This window comes from Trachypithecus francoisi, unplaced genomic scaffold (genome assembly GCF_009764315.1).
Source record: "Trachypithecus francoisi isolate TF-2019V2 unplaced genomic scaffold, Tfra_2.0 Lachesis_group10, whole genome shotgun sequence".
In the NCBI taxonomy this organism is placed as follows: domain Eukaryota; kingdom Metazoa; phylum Chordata; class Mammalia; order Primates; family Cercopithecidae; genus Trachypithecus; species Trachypithecus francoisi.
In genome coordinates this window covers 98,622,762-98,643,851 of record NW_022681455.1, presented here as the reverse complement: position 1 = coordinate 98,643,851, position 21,090 = coordinate 98,622,762, and the positions used below count along the sequence as shown (strand labels likewise).

The following is a 21,090-nucleotide window of genomic DNA, read 5'->3' as shown; positions in this document are numbered from 1 at the left end:
GAGTAATATGTGTAATGAGAGTAATTGTTTTTAAAGCCTTTAATCTTTCCAGCAGACTGAAAAGTTAGATAGAAGTGTTCAGTCACTGTTGTATCAGATTGATTTCTCCTTTCCTGATTCGACATCTCTTTCTTGAGGAATGGGATCTGTTGGGAAACATTAACTGGTTCTGTGCTGATTTCAGATTCTAGATATTAAGGAAATGGGAGTGGTGACAGGAAATGAGAGCCAGCAGCTGGGAAGCAAGTTTGTAACCTGATGTCAGTGAACTGGTCTTTCACTCCTGAAAGACAAAATTACATGTAACTCATTGGAAGAGCAGGTGTCTCACCATTTTGTTTCAGTTTTTCCATTTGTGAGTGCATGATATACAGCTGTTCCGAGCTATATTTTCCACTTGGCAGTTATCTAGTAAGCAGAAGTTTTATTTTTGAAGTGTGATACGGGTATTCAAAATTTTTAAGTGCCCTCAATGTAACTACTTAAAGATCTTGAGACATAAGCTGTATGGGTCTGTAAATTAACCTAATGTTAAAGGTTCTTACGGGCAAGCCCGTTCTATTTCAGTTTTTTCTCTTCGAATTTAGGCACGCTCTTTAACACAACAGAGTGTACAAGATAGTGTACTGTCCATCTTATTGGCTAACGTTTTAAAGTTTTATTTACTAACTTCAAAAGGAGTCTCACTTCTGATTACTCTTGTGTATTTAAGCCAGTGAAGAAAAAGAAGATAAAACGAGAGGTTAAGATTCTGGAGAACCTTCGTGGTGGAACAAATATCATTAAGCTGATTGACACTGTAAAGGACCCTGTGGTAGGTGCCAAATGGTTGGGGGAGTATACTAGTAGACCGGGGTGTGGATATGGGGGTTGTTTAACACACAGAACCTCATTTAATGATATCGTGGGGATGGTGGTGTTTGTCTTAACTACTGACTGGTTTGAAAACCAGAAAAAAATCATGGTGGCCCAGTGACAAAACAGCTACAACCACTGTGATGGAACCTAGAAGTGTACAGAGAAAAATCGCTTTTCTGGGTTTGTACTTCAGTGTTTTGATTCAGCCCACAAATGTTTGTTGAATGTCTCCTTTAAGCCCTAGCCTCTCTCCAGTTTTGAAAGTGCGTTACTGCCAATTTGTGTTACTCTACCTCATTTAAGTAAGCATGACATTTGAAAATCTGGGTTTACACAAGGAAAGAATGAATATCTCCACGTGGACACCTGGCATAAAGGCCTGAGCAGGTCCCAGCTCCACCGACCCTTTGAAGAAGTCGTCTTCTTTCCCTTAATTCAGCATGTGTCATTAGGGCTCACGTCACATATGTAGATAGACTAAAATATTTTTGTTAATGCTTAGTTTTTAGCCATTTTAAATGTACTGTTTAATTTTGTGTTCTCTCCCTAGGGAGTAACTTAACCTTAGGTGTTTCTGATTAGCTAAGGTTGGAGGCACCTCACCTCCCCACTTTTGTACCCCTTCTTGTCCCATTGCTGTTCTCCACCTGCTCTACCTCAGATATTTCCCTGTTCTCTTCCCATGATAGTTTTGTTTATTAAAGAAATAGTTTTTTTTTTTCTGGCTGCTAAAGACATCCTCGTAATAATATAGTAGCTAACATGCATTGAGTGCTTACTATGTGCTGGGCGTATTCCAAGTGCCCAACTGTGTCATGTCACTCAGTCCTCACAACAGTCCATTGGGGTGGGTACCATTTATTCACATTGTACAGATGAGAAAATCGTAATTTGCAGAGGTTAGAAAATTTACTCAAGATTATACAGTATTGTTGAAGCATAAGGAAAGTTTTTCCTTCTGGACCCTGAGAAGACTGAGAAGGGAAGGGATTGTTGTATGCCAGATTGTAACTAATTGGCCTTTAAGATATATCCTGTCCTTTTAGCACAGATTGATTTTATAATGACTAGTTCTGGACTGCCTCCTGTTTGAAAATGGGCTGCATTGGAAATGAGTACCCATTGAAAAATGAGCACCATGTAAAAATAGGAATTTCAGAATAAAATGTGAGTCAGTATGTGGTATACCAGGAGCATCTTTGTTTTGCTTTTTCTTTTTCAAGTTAGCAGAACTTAGTGCTACATCTTATTATTTTGTAATTTGTTAAAGTATGTGTATGTTTTACATGATATGTAAGACAAGTAAATTGAAGTTGACAAAAATCAACAGGGACCCCTTGTCTATTAGAAGGTCAGGCTTACTTCACAGCCTGTAGAGAGTTGTGGTAATATTGATGAAACCCTTACAGCTTCGGGCTGGTGAAGAATTTTTAATCATGGCTGCTACTGGGGTTGCTGTTTGGACTCTGAGTTGTCCTCGCAGAGATCTGCATGCTGCCCTGTGGCCTGTTTCCTAGGTAACTTTCACATGGTTCTTGAGCAAAAGATTGTTAGATGATTTTTTTTTCTATAACCCCTTAAGTCCCTACTTTCTCCCAATTTTGAAAGCTTCTTACTGCCAATTAGCGTTATTTTACTTCAATTAAGGAATCCTGTTATTTGAAAATCTAGATTTATACAAGCTAATATTGAACATTTTTGTACTCATTGGATTAAAGATTATAGTGCTTTAAAAATATTCGATTATATATGAGTTTTTAGGAAAAGGTCTGCTTGATAAGATGAGACCATCTGTAATGGTCTCTAGCCAAGGCAATAATATTATGGTGTAGCTTATTGATAATATCACGGATGGTTATATTTTCCTTTTGGTCCCCCAAAAGAGCTATGATACATTCCCATAACCTATGATAATTCTGTCAAGTGCAATTCTGGCTTGCTCAACTAAGATGAAAATGTGTCACTTTTTTTGTATATAGTTGGCAAACTGGAACACTCCAGGGTATAAATCTTCACATAACCATTGAAGATTGGTTAAGGCCATTGGTAGGTTATTCAGAGAATACATTCCTCTTAAAACTTTTTATTACGAAATTTTCAGCTGTTTTCAAAAGTAAATGAATAATGTAATGAACCTTCCTTCACACATGACCCAACTTTAGCAGTTAATCAGCTGTGGCCAACCTTGTTTCATCTATACTTCCACCACTTCCCACCTCCCACTATCCCCAGTTATTTTGAAGCAGATTCCAGACATCATAAAATTTCAAGAGAATACCTTTCTTGACAGGCTGTCCCTGATGAGTGAATCCCTTTGTTATCTAAGTAGGATTTGGGGATGGGCCATTTTGGCAGAAGCAGATTACATTGATTATTGTTTAGGTACTTAAAAAGCATTAATATTCTCTTTTACAGTCAAAGACACCAGCTTTGGTATTTGAATATATCAATAATACAGATTTTAAGGTGCGTATACTTTTCTTTCTGGCATGGGGTTAACGGGGTGAGGGGGAGGTGGTGATAAATACTGTGTACTCCAGAACCCCAGGGGCAGGGCTGTCATTGATGAGAGGAGGAAATAACAAATTGGGTTCCTTATAGCATGAGTGCAGGATGCAGAAAGTGGCTAGGGTTCTTGCATTAGGTGAAATTACTCATCACCCTTTGCCTTGGAGTAGCTGCTCGGCTGGGTCTACGCTCATGCCTCGTCTGTAACATTCCTGTTTTAGACAGCATAGCTTTAGTTGTATGTTAACTTTGACTTTTGTACAAAATCTTACTTTGCCGAGAGGAAGGGATAGACTGATATGAGGTTCTTGTGAAAAGAAGCAATGCATTGGATTCAGTGCTGTCATAATGAGTGTGTGTGTGTGTGTGTGCACGTGATGTACAAAGAAATGATTCAGAAAAACCAGAGTCAGTGCTTTAGAAGAGCCCTCTCCGGGTTTTTTACATTTTCTTATAATGTAAATTATTTTAGACATTGAAGTGTTCTTTTAAAATCATGGTTTTAAACTGGTTTTTCACAAATTTTATAATTTCAAGATTTTGGGGGTTAGGCATACTAGACATGGTGGAAACCCATTTTTAGCACATAATTTAAAAACCAATATACAAACAAAATAGTAGTGTTGATTTTCAGGGGCATTTGGAGGACTTGTAGTTGATTGTAACTCTGTCAGTGAATAAGAGACTTGTGATTTTGTTGTGACAGGAGCTAGAGACAAAACTAAATCAGCAGTCGAAAGATATTGGTATCAGGAGGGATGGTTCTAGGTGAAAGTAAGAGAACCTTATTCTCACACTTAAATTTTTTTTTTTTTTTTTGAGACGGAGTTTCGCTCTTGTTGCCCAGGCTGGCACGATCTCGGCTCACTGCAACCTCTGCCTCCCGCGTTCAAGCGATTCTCCTGCCTCAGCCTCCCGAGTAGCTGAGACTGCAGGCATGCACTGCCACCCCCAGCAATTTTTTTTTTTTTTTTTTTTGTATTATCAGTAGAGACGGGGTTTCACCATGTTGGCCAGGCTAGTCTCGAACTCCTGACCTCAGGTGATCCACCCACCGCTGCCTCCCAAAGGGCTGGGATTATAGGTGTGAGCCACTGTCGCGCCCGGCCTAATTTTTCTTAATCACTCTAAAATGACTAAAACAAGGTTAGTGAAAAGTAAGCAAAAGAAGATATTTTGACTTATAAAACAAGGAAGTTGTATATGTAGTATAGCACTTCCCACATGTGACAGATTTTCTTGTTAATGTGACTCCTTACAGGTGAAATTAGCAGTGAACTCTAAAGAACGGGGTGTAAATTTTTTCATTCAGTAGCATAACAGCACTTAGCTGGTATGGTACTATGCCGATATGTGTAGCTGATCCTATGAATCACCCACATTTATCCTGGTATATGTGAATAGGAATGTGTGTGCATGTCTTAGAAAACCAGATAGTCTTTAATGAAAGCAAGTATTTTCCTAATGCAGAAGTTGAAAGGCTTATCTGAATGGAACTTCATAGTGTAGTTCCCCAAGTTTTAAGTGCCTGTGCCTCATTAATGAGTTTTTACCAATTGTCTAGCTACACGTGTAAAATTTCACCTCAACGTTTTGTGCTTTTTTTGTTGTTGTTTTTTTGAGACGGAGCCTTGCTCTGTCACCCAGGCTGGAGTGCAGTAGTGCGATCTCGGCTCACTGCAACCTCAGTCTCCCAAGTTCAATCAATTCTCCTGCCTCAGCCTCCTGAGTAGTTGGGACTACAGGCGTGCACCACCACGCCCAGCTAATTGTTTTTTTTTTTTCGTATTTTTAGTAGAGACGGGGTTTCGCCATCTTAGCCAGGATGGTCTCAATCTCCTTAACCTCGTGATCCACCCACCTCAGCCTCCCAAAGTGCTGGGATTACAGGTGTGAGCCACTGCGCCCAGCCCATTTTCTGTTTCTTGAAGTGACATCTGCTCTGTTGATTTAACAACTGCTGAAGATCAGTTAGTGGGAATTCTGATTTCTTAGAGAAATTCTCTCTCGGGTCATAACCCTCAAAGGGGATGTTTCATACATTCTCTTGTAGCTTTCTTTAAAGGGATTACGGGAAATTAATGTTTTTTTGAGGCTTGCATGTCTGAAATCATTTTTATTTTGTCCTGCCAATTAATGTATTTGCTAGAGTATAGAATTGTAGGTTCTAATTCATAATGTCCTCAATTTGGAAGAGATTGTTCCAGTATTACTACTGAAGCCATTCTGGTTTCATCTTATGTGACGGTTTTGTTTTTTTTTTTTTCCTCTGGAAGCTTTTAGGATTTTCTCATTTCCAGTCTTCTGAAATTTCACGATGACGTGCCTTCATATGGGTCCTTTTTATCTTTTGTTCTGCATACTTGCTGTTCTTTTTCCCCTGTGTTTTGGAAAAAATATTTTTAATGTTCTTTGATTTTTCTCCCCTTTCTTCTTTGTTCTCACTTTCCAGAACTCATTCAAATGTTAGACTTCACATCTTACAGCTCCATTTTGGTCTCGGAACTTTTTAAAATAGTATCCTGTTCTTTTATGTTTTATGTAATACCTTCTATTTTCTCACTAAGAATATTGTATTTTTTCCCTTCATACTTTTTCTCTATTTTTCTTTGTGTGTCAGTTTTTGTTATTTGTCTCTGAAATATCATGGTTTTTGAATGTCTGCTCATTGCTCTAAAGAACCAGCCCCTGTCTCAAGGATGCAGGCTTGGCTGCTGGTATCTCAGCCTCAAGTTGAGGAGAACCATGGGGAGTGTTGTGCAGACTTCACCTAAATCTCCCGTTTTCAATGTGGTATCTTAAACTCATTTTCCCAGTGCACTCTGTTTGCTCTCTTAGACCAACATCACAGGTCGCCTGTCCTGAGCCTTTCCGAGGTTGTTCAGTTTGAAGCTTTTTGCCTCTGGCTCCCCTTTCGCTGTTGGCAGAGACATATTTTCCAGCTTCACAATGTTGTTTCTCCTGTCCCTTAGTTTTTACGATTTAATCTCCCTGCCCCTTTTACGGTTATTTTAGAGGAGTTTCAGGTAGAGCAGAGGTGTTTGATCTGCCTTGTTTAACTGGAGGTCCCCTTTGAATGTTCAAGCCGTGACATTTTAGTCAAGAGATCATTAAATATCAGATGGCAGATGTGTATTTTTGAAGAGCGAATCATGGCAGGAAAATTATATTCTTTTCCAGATAGGCAGGCCACAAATAGGAAATCATTTAGTTCATTTTCGTGATGTCCTTTACTCTTTTTATTTTGTCCTGTGTCCATCTTATTAGGAAAGTTTGTCTTTTTTATCTTTTTAATTTTAGTGTAAAGTATATTAATACCTGGTTTTAAGGTTATCACCCAGAGAGTTTTTGTCCCTGGTTAATACGAGAGCGAATTAACAGTGATGCAGCCCGCAGCCCATTCTTGTCAGTGTTTTATGTTGGTGCAATGGATTATAAATTTTGATCTATAATTTTATTTTGTCATAGGGTCCTTCTCTAAATTTGGTATCAAGGTTATACTATACAAGATAGATTGGGTAGCTTTTCCTCTTCCTATTCTCTGAAAGTTTATATGAGATAGGTATTATATGAGTAGATGTCTTTCAGGGGTGGGAGGAAGACTTTGAACCATACTTCCCTTTTTAAAACAGGTTAAAGTTTATCCAGGTTTTCTGTCTCTTCTTGAGTCTATTTGGATAATATATGTTTTATTCACTTTCAATTTGATTGACACAAAGAATTCTCTTAGGACTTAAAAACTATATTGTTGACTGGTCACAAAAAAAACAAAAAAACCTCTGGTGTATCTGTAGTGATCCTTTCCTTCACATTTTTAAGCAGTATTTGTGCCTTTACTCCTTTTCTTTTTAAATCAGTCTTGTTAGAGATCTCTTATTAATCCTTTAAAAGAACCAGCTTTTTGGTTTTATTGCTCAGTTATTGTTTTTGTTTTTCTCTTTCTGCTCCTATCTTATATTTCTTCTTTCTTCCTTCAACTTTGTTGGGCTTTCAGTGGTTTTCTTCTTCATTTCTTGAGTTGAATTAAACTCATTGGATTCTGTTTTTCTTTTTCTTTTTTGTTTTTTTTTGAGACGGAGTCTCACTCTATTGCCCAGGTTGGAGTGCAATAGCACAGTCTTGGCTCACTGCAGTCTCCGCCTCCCAGGTTCAAGCGATTCTCCTTGCCTCAGCCTCCTGAGTAGCTGAGATGACAGGTGTGTGCCACCACGCCCAGCTAATTTTTCTATTTTTAGTACAGACGGGGTTTCACCATGTTGGTCAGGCTAGCCTTGAACTGCTGACCTCGTGATCCACTCGCCTTGGCCTCCCAAAATGCTGGGATTACAAGGGTGGGCCACCGCGCCCAGCCTTGATTTTGTTTTTCTTCACAGTACGTGTGCTTAAGTTTGTACAACCCTAAGCATCATTTTACCTGCATCCCATGGTTATGGAACTCGCTTCTGGATAGTTTTCAAACTAGAAGTGCAAACTGCAACATTGTGAATTTGCATTTTTCTCCCCAGACTTTTTACTTGGAAAATTGGAAAGAATAGCACAATCAGTATATATCCTTCACCTAGATTTACCAGTTGTTCTGTTTTGCCACATTTGCAGTTATTTCCCTGTCCCCTATCCCTGGCTTTTCTTTCTTTTTTTTTTTTTTTTTTTTTTTTGAAATAGAGTCTCGATCTCTCACCCAGGCTGGAGTGCAGAGTCTTGATCTCTTACCGAGGCTGGAGTGCAGTGACCTGATCTTGGCTCACTGTAACCTCTGCCTCCTGGGTTCAAGCGATTCTCCTGCCTCAGCCTCTTGAGTAGCTGGGACTACAGGCATGCACCATCATAACCAGCTAATTTTTTGTATTTTTGGTAGAGACAGGGTTCTACCATGTTGACCAGGCTGGTCTTGAACCCCTTACCTCAGGTGATCTGCCCACCTTGGCCTCCCAAAGTGCTGGGATTACAGACGTGAGCCACTATGCCCGGCCTCTCCTTTCTATCTCTATTTTATCTTTTTGCTGAGTCATTTTAAAGTAAGTTGCAGACATCATTATATGTCACTTGTAAATATACTAGCACTGAAACTAGGCTGTTTTCCTGTGCAAACCACAATACTCATAGTACACTGAAGAAATTTAGTATTTAAACAATAATGCCATCTAAGATAAGTTCATACTCAAAAGTTTCTCTATAATTATTGTTTCAGTAATATTCTTAAAGCTGTGTGTTTGTGAATGTATGATCCAGGATCCAGTTGAATTTTTTAAAAGTTTGATTGCACTATGTTCAGAGAACATGACCTATATAATGTTAATTATTTGGAATTTGTTGATGGTTGCTTTGTAACTTTAGTACATGATCATTTTTTATGCCAAGTGTGTTAATTTAGTTCAGAATTATGGTCTACTAATTTTTTTTCCTTGTATTTCACTTTATGGTAGAGGTATTGGTTTGGTCAGTTTCTCCTTAAAATCAGCAGTTTTTATGCTTAATATATACCAGAACTGTAATAAAGGTATTTTAGAACAAGACAAAACTTCGAAACAAATGAATGAGAAAAGTCAGTCTCTAAGAGTTGGAATGAATAATTGTAGCAACCTCCCATACTTAAAAGTATCTCAGGCCAGGTGTGGTGGCTCATGCCTATAATCCCAGCACTTTGGGAGGCTGAAGCAGGCAGATCACCTGAGGTCAGGAGTTAGAGACCAGCGTGGCCAGCACGGTGAAACCCCGTCTTTACTAAAAATACAAAAAAATTAGCCAGGTGTGGTGGTGCACGCCTGTAGTCCCAGCTACTCGGGAGGCTGAGGTAGGAGAATCACTTGAACCCGGAGGGGCGGAGGTTGCAGTGCGCAGAGATCTTGCCATTGCACTCCAACCTGGGCGACAGAATGAGACTCCATCTCAATTAAAAAAAAAAAAAAAGGTAAAAAGGTGTCTCAAGAGAAGCTAAGGTACTATTTTGAAATATTTTTTAAAAAAAGGGGGGGGATTTCAAAAAGACACGTCAAATGGGCTCCATCCTAAGAAGCTGGTAGAATCATACTGATACTTGGAGAATTTCTAAATCACTCACGTAGAGGTAAATCACCACTTAGTAGATAATGTGAGGCCTTGTTAAAGGTTGAGTTTACAGACTAAATAGTTACCTTAATTGGGGAAACAGATTGTACTTTTATATTACATCATGGATGTTATTATAGGTTGTTAACATTTTGTCATTTCCTTATAGGAAAATAAGTGACCTTTTCAGGGGGATTTGTAATAACTTTGATCTGCTTGATTAAAGATTTATTCTACGTCCTTAAATTTCTAGAAACGTTGACCTCGGTTTTATTCTTTAACTTAAGGGTTACATATAAACAATTCTTAAACTGGTGACTGCTACAGTAAATACCTCTTTTGCTTGGACTTTATATATCCCACCACTTTTTCTTCTCTCTACATATGACAGGGATTTATGGGCATGGACTGAGCTGTGTATGTTAGGGAATGTGCACACACTGTGTGGCTTGAGAGTTTGGTGTGTTGGTGATTCCCACATCTGGCAAGTGGCCAGAGCTGCCTGGGAAAGCTTTCTTATAAAGTGTGAATCTTCCTGAAGGTCATGGTTGGGAATGGGGTCTTCGAATCTGGGCTTATGGTGATGCAGCTGAATCGCATTGGAGTCTGAACAGCTGTGTGTATGCTTACGGTAGTAGTGAGGCCCACCTGTGGCCATGCCTTTGTGGGTGTCTGTGGTGTTTTACCATGGAGGCCCTGAGTCTGATGACCAAATTACAATTTCTGCCATTCTCCTCCTCAGACTTTTTGGAGCTAATTAAAAGGCCCAGGAAATTTCCACCTTTTAAGTCATTTTTTGAAAATGTAAGCAAAGCTGACTTCCTGCCAGCATTTTGCAGTGGATTGTTTAATAATGTTCTCCCCATAGCTGGCTAAGAAGAAGGGAGGGTAAGTGTGGTTCTTGTGACGTTTCTCTTTCTAATGTGTCATGGACTCTTGGTACTTCTATTTCTTGGAAGACCGCTTCTGTTTTGTTCCATTGACTGTGAACATTGTGAAAACATGTATGCAAGACAGAGCTGCCATACGTGGTGTTTGGTGTAAGAAGCGCCTGCTCTTCTGCTGTGTGAGGACTTCGTCTGTGGTTGGAGTTCAGTGTAGGAAATGGGTGTGGTATTGAGTGAGTTGTTCAGTGGGCCCTTCGCATACTTGGGTGGTAGGGAGAGTTCAGAGATCTTTTATCACCAAATTTGATGACTCTGCCACCAGCCACTGTACCCATTTCTCCCCGTCATGTGTATGCCACAAAGCACAGGGAATGTTGGCATGAGACTCTTGGGGTCTGGACAAAGCACACAGCAGAATGAGGAATCACCCTAAGAACCTGAGGTTACCACCAGTCCCTGTGTGAGGAATGTTAACTCTGGGGACACTGTGTTCTTAATGGCGTCCTGTGCACAGCCACATTGGAGAGTCAGTGGCATGGAGATATAGAGAAGGGAGGTATCATTGTCAGCTCTGTAGAAAGCAGACAGGTTGGGTTTGGCTTTATAGGCTAAGGTGGAGCAGGGCTAGAGAGGGAAGCAAACATGGGCTTGTTTTGTTAGAGCTGGGGACTTCTAGGGGTGCAGTGAAGAACAGAGCTACAAAAGTCGGAGGAAGCCAGACTGTGGACCCTGCATAGTCTTGAAGTTTAGGCCCTGGCGGTTAGATGTTACAGATGTGGTTTGGTCTCCTCCTACCCAGAGATCATGAGAAGTGAGGGTGAATGGCAGCCGGTCACTTGGGACTTTGTAATATCTTAGGCCTAAACACTAGTGTACAACTCGTGTCTTTTGAATTAAATTGTTAATGGTTTTTGTAGCTAGAAATACTGTGTTGGCAGTCCGGAGACATTTATTTTTATGGCTTGCACTGTTTATACAGATGCATGGTGTAGGTACCACATGATGAGGAAAGCCTTCCACAGATAAAGGTCCTAATAAGATAGCCCATGTTAGTTTTTTGGAAATAAAATATTCCAGCCCTCTAAGGGTTAGAAAATTTGATCTTTTCTCTTTCATAGCATATTTATTGACTTGAAGTTCAATTTAGCATAGTCTCTGTGAGTGATTTCCTTAACTCACAGGGAAGGCACTGCTTTGACACCCAAGAGATGGAATCTTAAGCCTCTGTCTTTACATTTAAGCTGTCAGTGTGCAGCCAAGTCCTGGCTAAAAAGCCTTCTTGCAGCAGAGCTGGGAGAAGAACAAAAAACTTGGGTGTGTGTGATGTAGCTGAAGCTCCCCCGAGTAGAGGTGGTGGCTTGTTGGTGCTGTTCTGCCTGCATGGGGGTCAGCTGCAGCCAGGGCCAGCCACCCAACCCTACAACACCATGTACTGGCCTGTGCATTTCATTCCCTGCGCTGCCCTAAGGTTGATGAAATCAAATATTTTTCCTAAGCTGGAAGGGGGAATTACTCTTACCTAAAGGGAGAAACTTGAGAAAGCAAAGACCTGGTATTCTTAGAACATGTTAAATTTAGTTTTCGCCAAATTTGATGTTTTTATTAAATTTTTTTGAACATTATATGTGGATCAAAAATATAAAATGGTAGACAGTGAAAAGCCTCTTTCATTCCCCTGTATTCCAACTGCCTATTCCTTTACACCTATATACATGAAACTAGTTTTTATTACTTCTATATCATTTTTGCAGATACAGAAAATGTGGATGTATAGTTTTATTTCCCCCCCCATTACACAGACATATTGTATATACACTGTTCTGTGTTCCCTGGAGAGATTCCCTACATTGCTTGAGTCTCTCTTCCAATAGAAGAACAAGAGAAGTTTAATAAAGGTGTGTTTCTTAATTTTATAGGAAGTGTGGATTGTGAATTGATGGGAAAACAGATTTACATGGATTTGATTGGATATCAAAGATAATGAGAGTTCCTGACAAGGGTTTGTGATGCTTTTAATGAAGCTTGTAGCATTAATGTATTCTGACTCTGAGAAATTTTTTAAAAACTCCCAGTGAGTGGGTCTTTGGATTATCAATAATGAAAACTTCCATTTGTCTATCAGTTTGGCCGGTGATAGTTTTTGATACCCCTGTCTTTTTTCACTCCTAAAACATCAGTTGTTGCCTGTGAAATGTTTTTTTTTCTCCAGCCTGGAATTGGTTTCCAGGGAGCAGAGGGTATAGATTTTTTTGTAAGCTCTTGCCATCTGCAGATGCTATAGCACCTCCTTTTTCCTCATTTCTTTTGAGAACAGCCTGTCTCGCCACTGTTTTACCACAATAGCCCATGAAGTTCTTCAGAGCTCTGCCATCCACTCAGAACCCACTTCTCTAGAATATACTGTGGTGTTACAGTGGGGTTAGTTTTCTTGATATTCAGTAAGAATGTGAAGACAGACAACTTAGACTTCACAATGGTGTAATTGTGGTTAATAATTGTAATTGGCAAAATCACAGAGCATTAAATAGGAAAGATCTGAGTTGGCTTAAATGTTTTTCTCCCTTGGAATTCCTTCCTTTTTTTATGATTAAAATATAAAACCTTCATCTTTAGTCTTCCCGTTTATTTCAGATCAGGTAGTAAAAACGTCATGGGATTCCTTAGTCACATAAATATCAAATAAGCTTAGAGAATGACCTGCACTTAGGATGACAAGATGCAGTGAGACTAAATTAACTTTCTGTTTTCTGGAATCTGTTTCAGCAACTCTACCAGATCCTGACAGACTTTGATATCCGGTTTTATATGTATGAACTACTTAAAGTAAGTGGTATTCATAAACTGTTAATTTTTTCAGGCCTGTTCATTAAAAGATAAGTTTTTGAGAAAACAAAGAGAACTTAAGCAGAATGTTTCTTGATACCCAGAGGATTTAGTGAAGTTTTTAAACTTATATTGAGGCCTCCATCGATGAATCTTCACAGAGAAACTTTCCAGTGGAACTGAGAAAAAAGTGGCCAGTCAGGGGGTACCAGGAACATTATTCCTTAGAACCTCCCATAGCTCTTGTTTGGTCCATGTGTTTTCTCTTTGCTGCTTTATTCTTACTGTGAACACAACAAATCACCCCAAACTTAATGACTTTTATAAAATGATTATTGTTTCTTATAATTCTGTGAGTTAGCCAGGTGATTCTTTAGGTCTCAGTTGACTTGACTGGGGCAGGATGGTCCAGGATGGCCTCATTCACAATCTAGGACCGCAGCTGGGGCTGCAGGGATAGCTGAGGTCTCATCCTCCAGCCCGTGAAGTTCATGCTGCTTCCCATGGTGGTCCTCCTGGGGTTTCTAGCGGCATAGAGAGGGAAACCTCAATGTATAGGTACTTTTAAACCCTCTACCTGTGTCATATTTGCTAATACCCTATTCGCCAAAGCAAATCACATGGCCAAGCCTAGCTTCAAAGGGTGGAAAAACCGACTTCACTTCTTGATGGGAAAAGCACTGAAGTCATATTATAAAGAGACATGCCTACAGGGGTGGCAGGCATTTGTAGCCATCTTTCCTTGCCATGTGTCGTCATCCCCTTCTTGCATGAGTCTTCCTACCCCTGTAGCCCTGGCTCGTTAATGCAGGGAGAAGTGACGGGTAGAATGTCTAAGAGACTTACTAATCCCAAGCACAATGAAATTTGAAGAATTACTGGTTGGTGGAGGAATGATCGTTTTGTTTGTCTAGATAAACACTTAAAGGAATGCTCAATTTGTAAATTGGAATACACCCATGGGTCCTAGATTTTTGTGTCATGGATCACTAAGAACCTAATGGAAACTATGAACTCCTTCCAAAAATGCTTGTATTAATATGCAGTCTTGCGAAAAGTTTTAGGGTAGTTGTAGATATTAAGAATAGTTCTATGGGCCGGGCGCGGTGGCTCAAGCCTGTAATCCCAGCACTTTGGGAGGCCGAGACGGGCGGATCACGAGGTCAGGAGATCGAGACCATCCTGGCTAACATGGTGAAACCCCGTCTCTACTAAAAATACAAAAAACTAGCCGGGCGAGGTGGCGGGCGCCTGTAGTCCCAGCTACTCGGGAGGCTGAGGCAGGAGAATGGCGTGAACCCGGGAGGCGGAGCTTGCAGTGAGCCGAGATTGCGCCACTGCACTCCAGTCTGGGCGACAGAGCGAGACTCTGCCTCAAAAAAAAAAAAAAAAAAAAAAAAAAAAAAAAAAGAATAGTTCTATGAAATGAATGTGTTTTTATAAGAACTTGTACAAACCACTTTTTTTTAGAGAAAGCTGAGGTGGTGGGTTTAAGGTTCACTTTATGACTAATGGGTCTTCCTTTTTGTCAGTAAGATCAGAAAGACAAAAAAAGGTCGAGCTTGATTTATCCCACCTTTCTCCATGTCTTCTCCAGAGTAAAATTGAAGCATTGGTGTGGATAAAATTTGCAGTGCCAGGATCCTGTGAACTGTCAGGCTAGCTCCTTTCCTGGAGGTGCTTCCCGAGTAATCCTATGCACTCTCACCCCATGAGAGCTACAATTCAGATCTCACAGTTGGTTATTTTTAAGTAAGGTGGTATTGTGATTTTGTGTTACTTAACCATCAGCCAAAGCTAAAGTTGTTTAAGCCAGCTTGCCCCTAGGTCCCATAAAGACATCCAACTAATGCAGGTCTTCCCAAGTGGACATGTGGGTGTCGCTCAATGTCTGATGTCCTTTCTGCTTTCTGGAAGTAGCAGCTAGGCAGTAAGGGCATATACTTACTTTTGCTAATGAGACATAGAATCCCAGATGAAACTTGAAAAATGTCTTTCATGCTTAATAGTCAGAAACTGTACCAGATTTTAAAACTGAAATAATTCCCCAAAGAATTTCAAAGCATGTCAGTAACTCTATAGGGAGTCCGACTAGGAAACTTGGCAAAAGAATTAATTACCTTACTGTATTTGTTCAGTCTTTGCTTTCATTGAGTATTTTTCCCATGCCAGGTATTGTGGTCTTAATTAGTTTATTCTTTTGGACAGAGTAGGCAATATAGCAGAATCAACACTTCGTAAATTTTCTCTCTGAAAAGAAAAAATAGGAGTGGGGAAGACTAAATATTTAACTCCTTTGAAAATGTAGAAACAGCTGAGGCTGAGGGCTGCAGTGTGATGACTCAGTGACTCAACCAGATCTCCTGATTCAGATTCAGGGAGGTCTGCCCACGACCCGTGGTGTCATAAAGCACTGCCACAAAGGCACTTTGGAATCTTGCTACAGTTATTGTAAAACAGAGGGAAAAAATTGAAGTAGAATGTAAGCGAATTAAATAAATCTTAAATGTAAAGCCTTTAGGATGTTTGTGTATGTAAAACTCTCACCCAGATTTACATAGGACGATGATATCCAGTATAGTTAGTAACCACTGCCCATAGGTAAATTAAGTAAAATTTAAAATTTAAAATTTAGTTGCTGGCCAGACTCAGTGACTCATGCCTGTAAATCCCAATGCTTCAGGAGGCCAAGGCAGGTGGATTGCTTGAGCTCAGGAGTTCAAGACCAGCCTGGGCAACATGGCAAAGCCCTGTATCTACCAAAAAAATACATATATATGTATATATGTATATGTATATGTATAAATTAGCCAGGTGTAGTGGTGCATGCCTATGGTTCCAGCTACTCAGCATGTGGAGGTGGGAGGATCCACTTGAGCCTGTGAGGCAGAGGTTGCAGTGAGCTGAGATCATGCCACTGCACTCTAGCCTGGGCGACAGAGCAAGGCCCTGTCACAAAAAATAAAATAATAAAATAAAATTTAGTTCCCTAATCACACTAGGCACATTTCAGGTGCTCGGTGGCCTCATATAGCTAGTGGCTACTGTATCATAGCATGTAGGAATAGAATATTTCCGTCGTTGCAGAAAGTCCTATTGGACAGGGCTGATAGAGGATATTGTGAACATCCTGCAGGGCTTTCTTGTGTTCTTCTGTTCAGTGTCTCCTCTGAAGATTATATCCTTATATGTATCCCCATAGTTTAGTAGTGCCTGTTCTTGATCTTCAAGTAACAAGCATTCTTTTTTATTTTTTTGAGTAGTTGGGATTACAGGCGCGTACCACCACACCTGGCTAATTTTTGTATTTTTAGTAGAAACGGGGTTTCACCGTGTTGGTCAGGCTGGTCTCAAAACTCCTGACCTCATGATCTGCCTGCCTCGGCCTCCCAAACTGCTGGGATTACAGGTGTGAGCCACTGCACCTGGCCATAACAAGCAGTCTATATTGTATACTGTTGGTTCAGGGAAAAGCACAGATCGGGGGAGCTTATTCCTGGAATGCTAATCCCAGGGCTCATTCTCTGGCTTGTGCACTCCTCCGACATGAAGAAGTCCACTCCAGTGTCCTTGAGAATCTAGTTTATTGCTTATCATCCAGGTCGAGCTTGTCCCCTAGGGGACGTTTGGCAAAATCTGGAACTGTTTTTGGTTGTTACAACTGGCGGGGGGCTCTACTGGTAGGTAGAGGACAGGGATTCTGCTTGAGGAGTATTTCATTGACCTTGTGTAGGATTCAGGTGCTCGTTAAGGTTAGCCAAAGGTCCTGAATTCGAAGTTTATGAAAATAGTTATTATTTTAGGCAAGGGAGATTTAGAAGCAAATTTTTATGTTAAACAAAATGGAGCTTAACAATCTAATAAATGATTGAAAGATTTGAATCACCATTTCTCCAAAGAAGATTTAGAATGGCCAATAGACACATAAGAAGATGTTCCACTTCATCACTCATTATGTAAATAAGAATCAAAACCACATGGAGATACCACTTTATGCCCACCAGAAAAGCTGTAATCAAGTTGAACAATGACAGGTGTTGATGAGAATGTGGAGAAACTTAAAAACCCTCAGGTTGCTCGTGGGAGTAAAAGTGATGCAGCCACTTTGGAAGATAATTAGGCAGTTTCTGAAAAGTTTAAACACAAACTCGGCCGGGCGCAGTGGCTCAAGCCTGTAATCCCAGCACTTTGGGAGGCCGAGACGGGCGAATCACAAGGTCAGGAGATCGAGACCATCCTGGCTGACACGGTGAAATCCCGTCTCTACTAAAGAATACAAAAAACTAGCCGGGCGAGGTGGCGGGCGCCTGTAGTCCCAGCTACTTGGGAGGCTGAGGCAGGAGAATGGCGTAAACCCAGGAGGCGGAGGTTGCAGTGAGCTGAGATCTGGCCATTGCACTCCAGCCCGGCGACAGAGCGAGACTCCGTCTCAAAAAAAAAAAAAAAAAAAAAGTTTAAACACAAACTTAGCATACAACCCAGCACTTCCACCCCTAGGGATCTACCCAAGGGAAATTAAAGCATGAGTGGAAACAACCCAAATGTCCATCAGTAGTAGTGGAATACTACTCAGCAAGGAAAAACAACTTGGATGAATCTCAGAAACAGTATACTGAGTGAAAGAAGGTAGATGAAGCACTATACGTGTATGATTTCATTTTATGAATGTGCAGAAAAGACAAATGTATACCAGCAAATAGCAGGTCAGTGGTTGTGGGCAGGGCACGGAGGGATTAGGAGAAGTTAGGAGAGGGGATTGACTACAGACAAGCTCAAGACAAATTTTAGGGGTGGAGATGTTCTGAAACTGGATTGTGGTGATGGTTGCACAGCTCTTTAAATTTGTGGAAAACCATTATATACCTAATATCTGCATATCAATCATCTTATACAAAGCAATTTTCTCCCTTGGAGTAATAATGTAATGATCATTTCTTTTTTTTTTTTTTTTTTGAGGCCCACTCTGTTTCCCAGGCTGGAGTGCAATGGCACCATCTCGGCTCACTGCAACCTCCGCCTCTCAGGTTCAAGCAATTCTTGTGCTTTAGCACCACAAGTAGCTGGGACTAGAGGCGCCCACCACCTCTCCTGGCTAATTTTTTGTATTTTTAGTGGAGATGGAGTTTCGCCATGTTGGCCAGGCTGGTCTTGAACTCCTGACCTGAAGTGATCTGCCTGCCTCGGCCTCCGAAAGTGCCGGGATTACAGGCGTGAGCACCATACCTGGCCTCGTAATGATAATTGTTAAAGGCTAGCTGGCTCGGGGATTGTATTAAGGAAAATACTAATGCTTAGTCATCCAGAAAACCATGTGGGACCCTTGTGTACAGAATAAGCCATATTGAAAGATGTATTTGAATGTCATTCTTCATGTCCACATAGATGCTGGTCTGTCCTTTGAACCATTATGAGAGGTGACTCCAGTGAGGTTCCAAAGTCTGGTTTATCATCCCGCACACACACCACCCCCCTCCCCGCTGCCTGCCTTTTTTACCCAGGCTGGAGTGCAGTGGCACCATCTTGGCTCACTGCAGCCTCCATCTCCCGGGTTCAAGCAGTTCTCCTGCCTCAGCCCACTCAAGTAGCTGGATTACAGGCACGCACCACCACGCCCAGCTACCTTTTGTATTTTTAATATAGCCATGTTGCCCAGGCTAGTCTCAAACTCCTGACCTCAAGTGATCCACCCGCCTCAGCCTCCCAAAGTGTTGATTGCGAGATTGTGCCACTGCACTCCAGCCTGGACAACGGAACGAGACTCCGTCTCAAAAAAAAAAAAAAAATCTTCCTCATAGCCCTTGCTGTTCCCTTCATACCCTCTCTCTACCGGCTGTAGTGTGCAGAGAGAGCAAGGGGTGCCTTCTGAAGCACGCTTTTTTTAATCTTTCATTACAGGCAGCAAGCTGCCCCTTGCGGGACTGTATTCAAGTCAAAGTGTCACAAATAATAAGACTATGCTTGCATTGGGGGATGGTAGTGGGGTTGCTTACTATTATCTGTGCTTTCTTACCTAATAGGCTCTGGATTACTGCCACAGCAAGGGAATCATGCACAGGGATGTGAAACCTCACAATGTCATGATAGATCACCAACAGAAAAAGGTACCATTACAGCCAGGCAGCAACAAGCTTGATTAAAAGGCTTAGAACAGACCAAAAAGCTGTCCAGTGCCGCGATGATTTCTTTAGACCCATGGTGGGTTTTTGGGCAAACTTTTGTTACTGTGATTTCTCCCACCTCCATTGTTGATTTCTACTTTGTATAGCATAGTACACAAGGAAAGTAGACGGTTTAAGTATAGTGGCTAACAATAGTCACTTGTTTTATTTTGGTCATAGTTTTCTGAAGGGCCTCAGAAAGAAATTACAGCTGGTGGTTTCTGCTTCATTTCTTGATGACCTGCAGACCAATCTGCCTGGCCTTAAAAGAACACTTGGGTCCCCCCTATTTTTGATATCCATCTCTGTTGGCCCTAATCAGTGAGTAAATGGATCATCTAGTAGTAGACGAATAAATCATTGGAGCAGTGCTTCAGTCCTGGAGTGGGATGTGTGTCCCCAGCCCTTTCACTGACACCTCGAGCTGATAACGAAAAGCTATGAATAATGGGAGAATGTGTTACCAAATGTAACTGCCTGCAGTTTCTGAATGTAGGCAGGAAAAAAGGTTGAGCTCTGTTGATCTAGAGAGAGGAATGAACCAGGATAATTTAAAATTTTTTCAAAAAGCATTTCAAGTGCTCTGCTCTAAAAATGACCTCTTGCACAGTTGCTGAAAATGTCATCTTTAAGCCAGTGCACCTGCTCACATTTTTTGTGTGGACAAATGATTGTTACCTAATGTGATGTGGCCTTGTTCTAAGGCATAGGCCCCTAGAAACACTCCTTTCACATGTTTCTTTCTGTCCTATTTGTAGCTACGACTGATAGATTGGGGTCTCGCAGAATTCTATCATCCTGCTCAGGAGTACAATGTTCGTGTAGCCTCAAGGTACTTCAAGGGACCAGAGCTCCTCGTGGACTATCAGGTAAACTTGTTTAGCAGAGCTGCTCTGGGCTATTTATACTTGCTTAGGGCTTTTTCTGATTTGCTGTTTATCTAGTCAGTTTGGATATGCTCAAAACCCAGCCATTATTTCACCCTAAAATGCTAATTTTAGTTTTTTCTCAGCTAGTTTTTTGGGGGACAGAGAAGTTTTTAAATCTAAAATATCTGCAAAGATTAAATGAAGACTAGAAATTCAGATGAGAACATTTCTAGAAGCCAGGAAGTTAAAAAAAAATTTTTTTAAATAATCTACGGCCATACCACCCTGAACACGCCCAGTCTCATCTAAAAAAGAAATTTATAAAAAAAAAAAAAACAAAAAAAAAATGCCGGGCACGGTGGCTCACGCCTGTAATCCCAGCTCTCAGGGAGGCAGAGGCGGGAGGATAGCTTGAGCCCAGGAGTTCGAGACCTGCCTGGGTAATATAGGGAGACCCCGTTCTAAAAAAAAAAAAAAAGAAAAAGAAATTTATATCAGAAAAATGGATTTCTACTACCCTTGGCTGATGGGTTGTCCTTATTGCCTTAGATGTATGATTATAGCTTGGACATGTGGAGTTTGGGCTGTATGTTAGCAAGCATGATCTTTCGAAGGGAACCCTTCTTCCATGGACAGGACAACTATGACCAGGTGAGCAAACACTATCTCGTTCTTATTTATTTGGGGGTGAATGCCAAGAAAATAGCATCCTTAGATAGGAATACTATCCTTGAGCCACTAAATGTCACTCAGTGTCTGCATGTGAGCTTTTCTTCAAGATAAAGATTGCACAGAATTTTGTGTTTGCCAGGTCCGCAGAAGTAGAGGCAGATAATGCTATCTATGCCAAACTTCCAAAGTGAATGTGAAGAAGTCAGGCACCTCCTTGTCTAATAAAACTAGATTTTAGTCATTAGATTGTGATGCCCTGTACTTGTGCAT

General features: G+C 40.8%; 1 protein-coding gene across 3 annotated transcripts in view; it reads left to right on the top strand.

Annotated features, from left to right (window-relative positions):
- The window catches only part of CSNK2A2 (casein kinase 2 alpha 2), a 41,088-nt gene that overhangs the window by 11,060 nt on the left and 8,938 nt on the right, over positions 1–21,090 (top strand). The window contains exons 3-8 of one of the 3 annotated variants that reach the window (XM_033218615.1): positions 713–814; positions 3,274–3,324; positions 13,062–13,121; positions 19,139–19,222; positions 20,038–20,148; positions 20,698–20,799. In XM_033218615.1, coding sequence (XP_033074506.1) covers positions 713–814; positions 3,274–3,324; positions 13,062–13,121; positions 19,139–19,222; positions 20,038–20,148; positions 20,698–20,799 — 510 coding nt within the window. The remainder of the gene's footprint in view (positions 1–712; positions 815–3,273; positions 3,325–13,061; positions 13,122–19,138; positions 19,223–20,037; positions 20,149–20,697; positions 20,800–21,090) is intronic. The other 2 variants (XM_033218616.1, XM_033218617.1) reach the window with 2 other exon arrangements.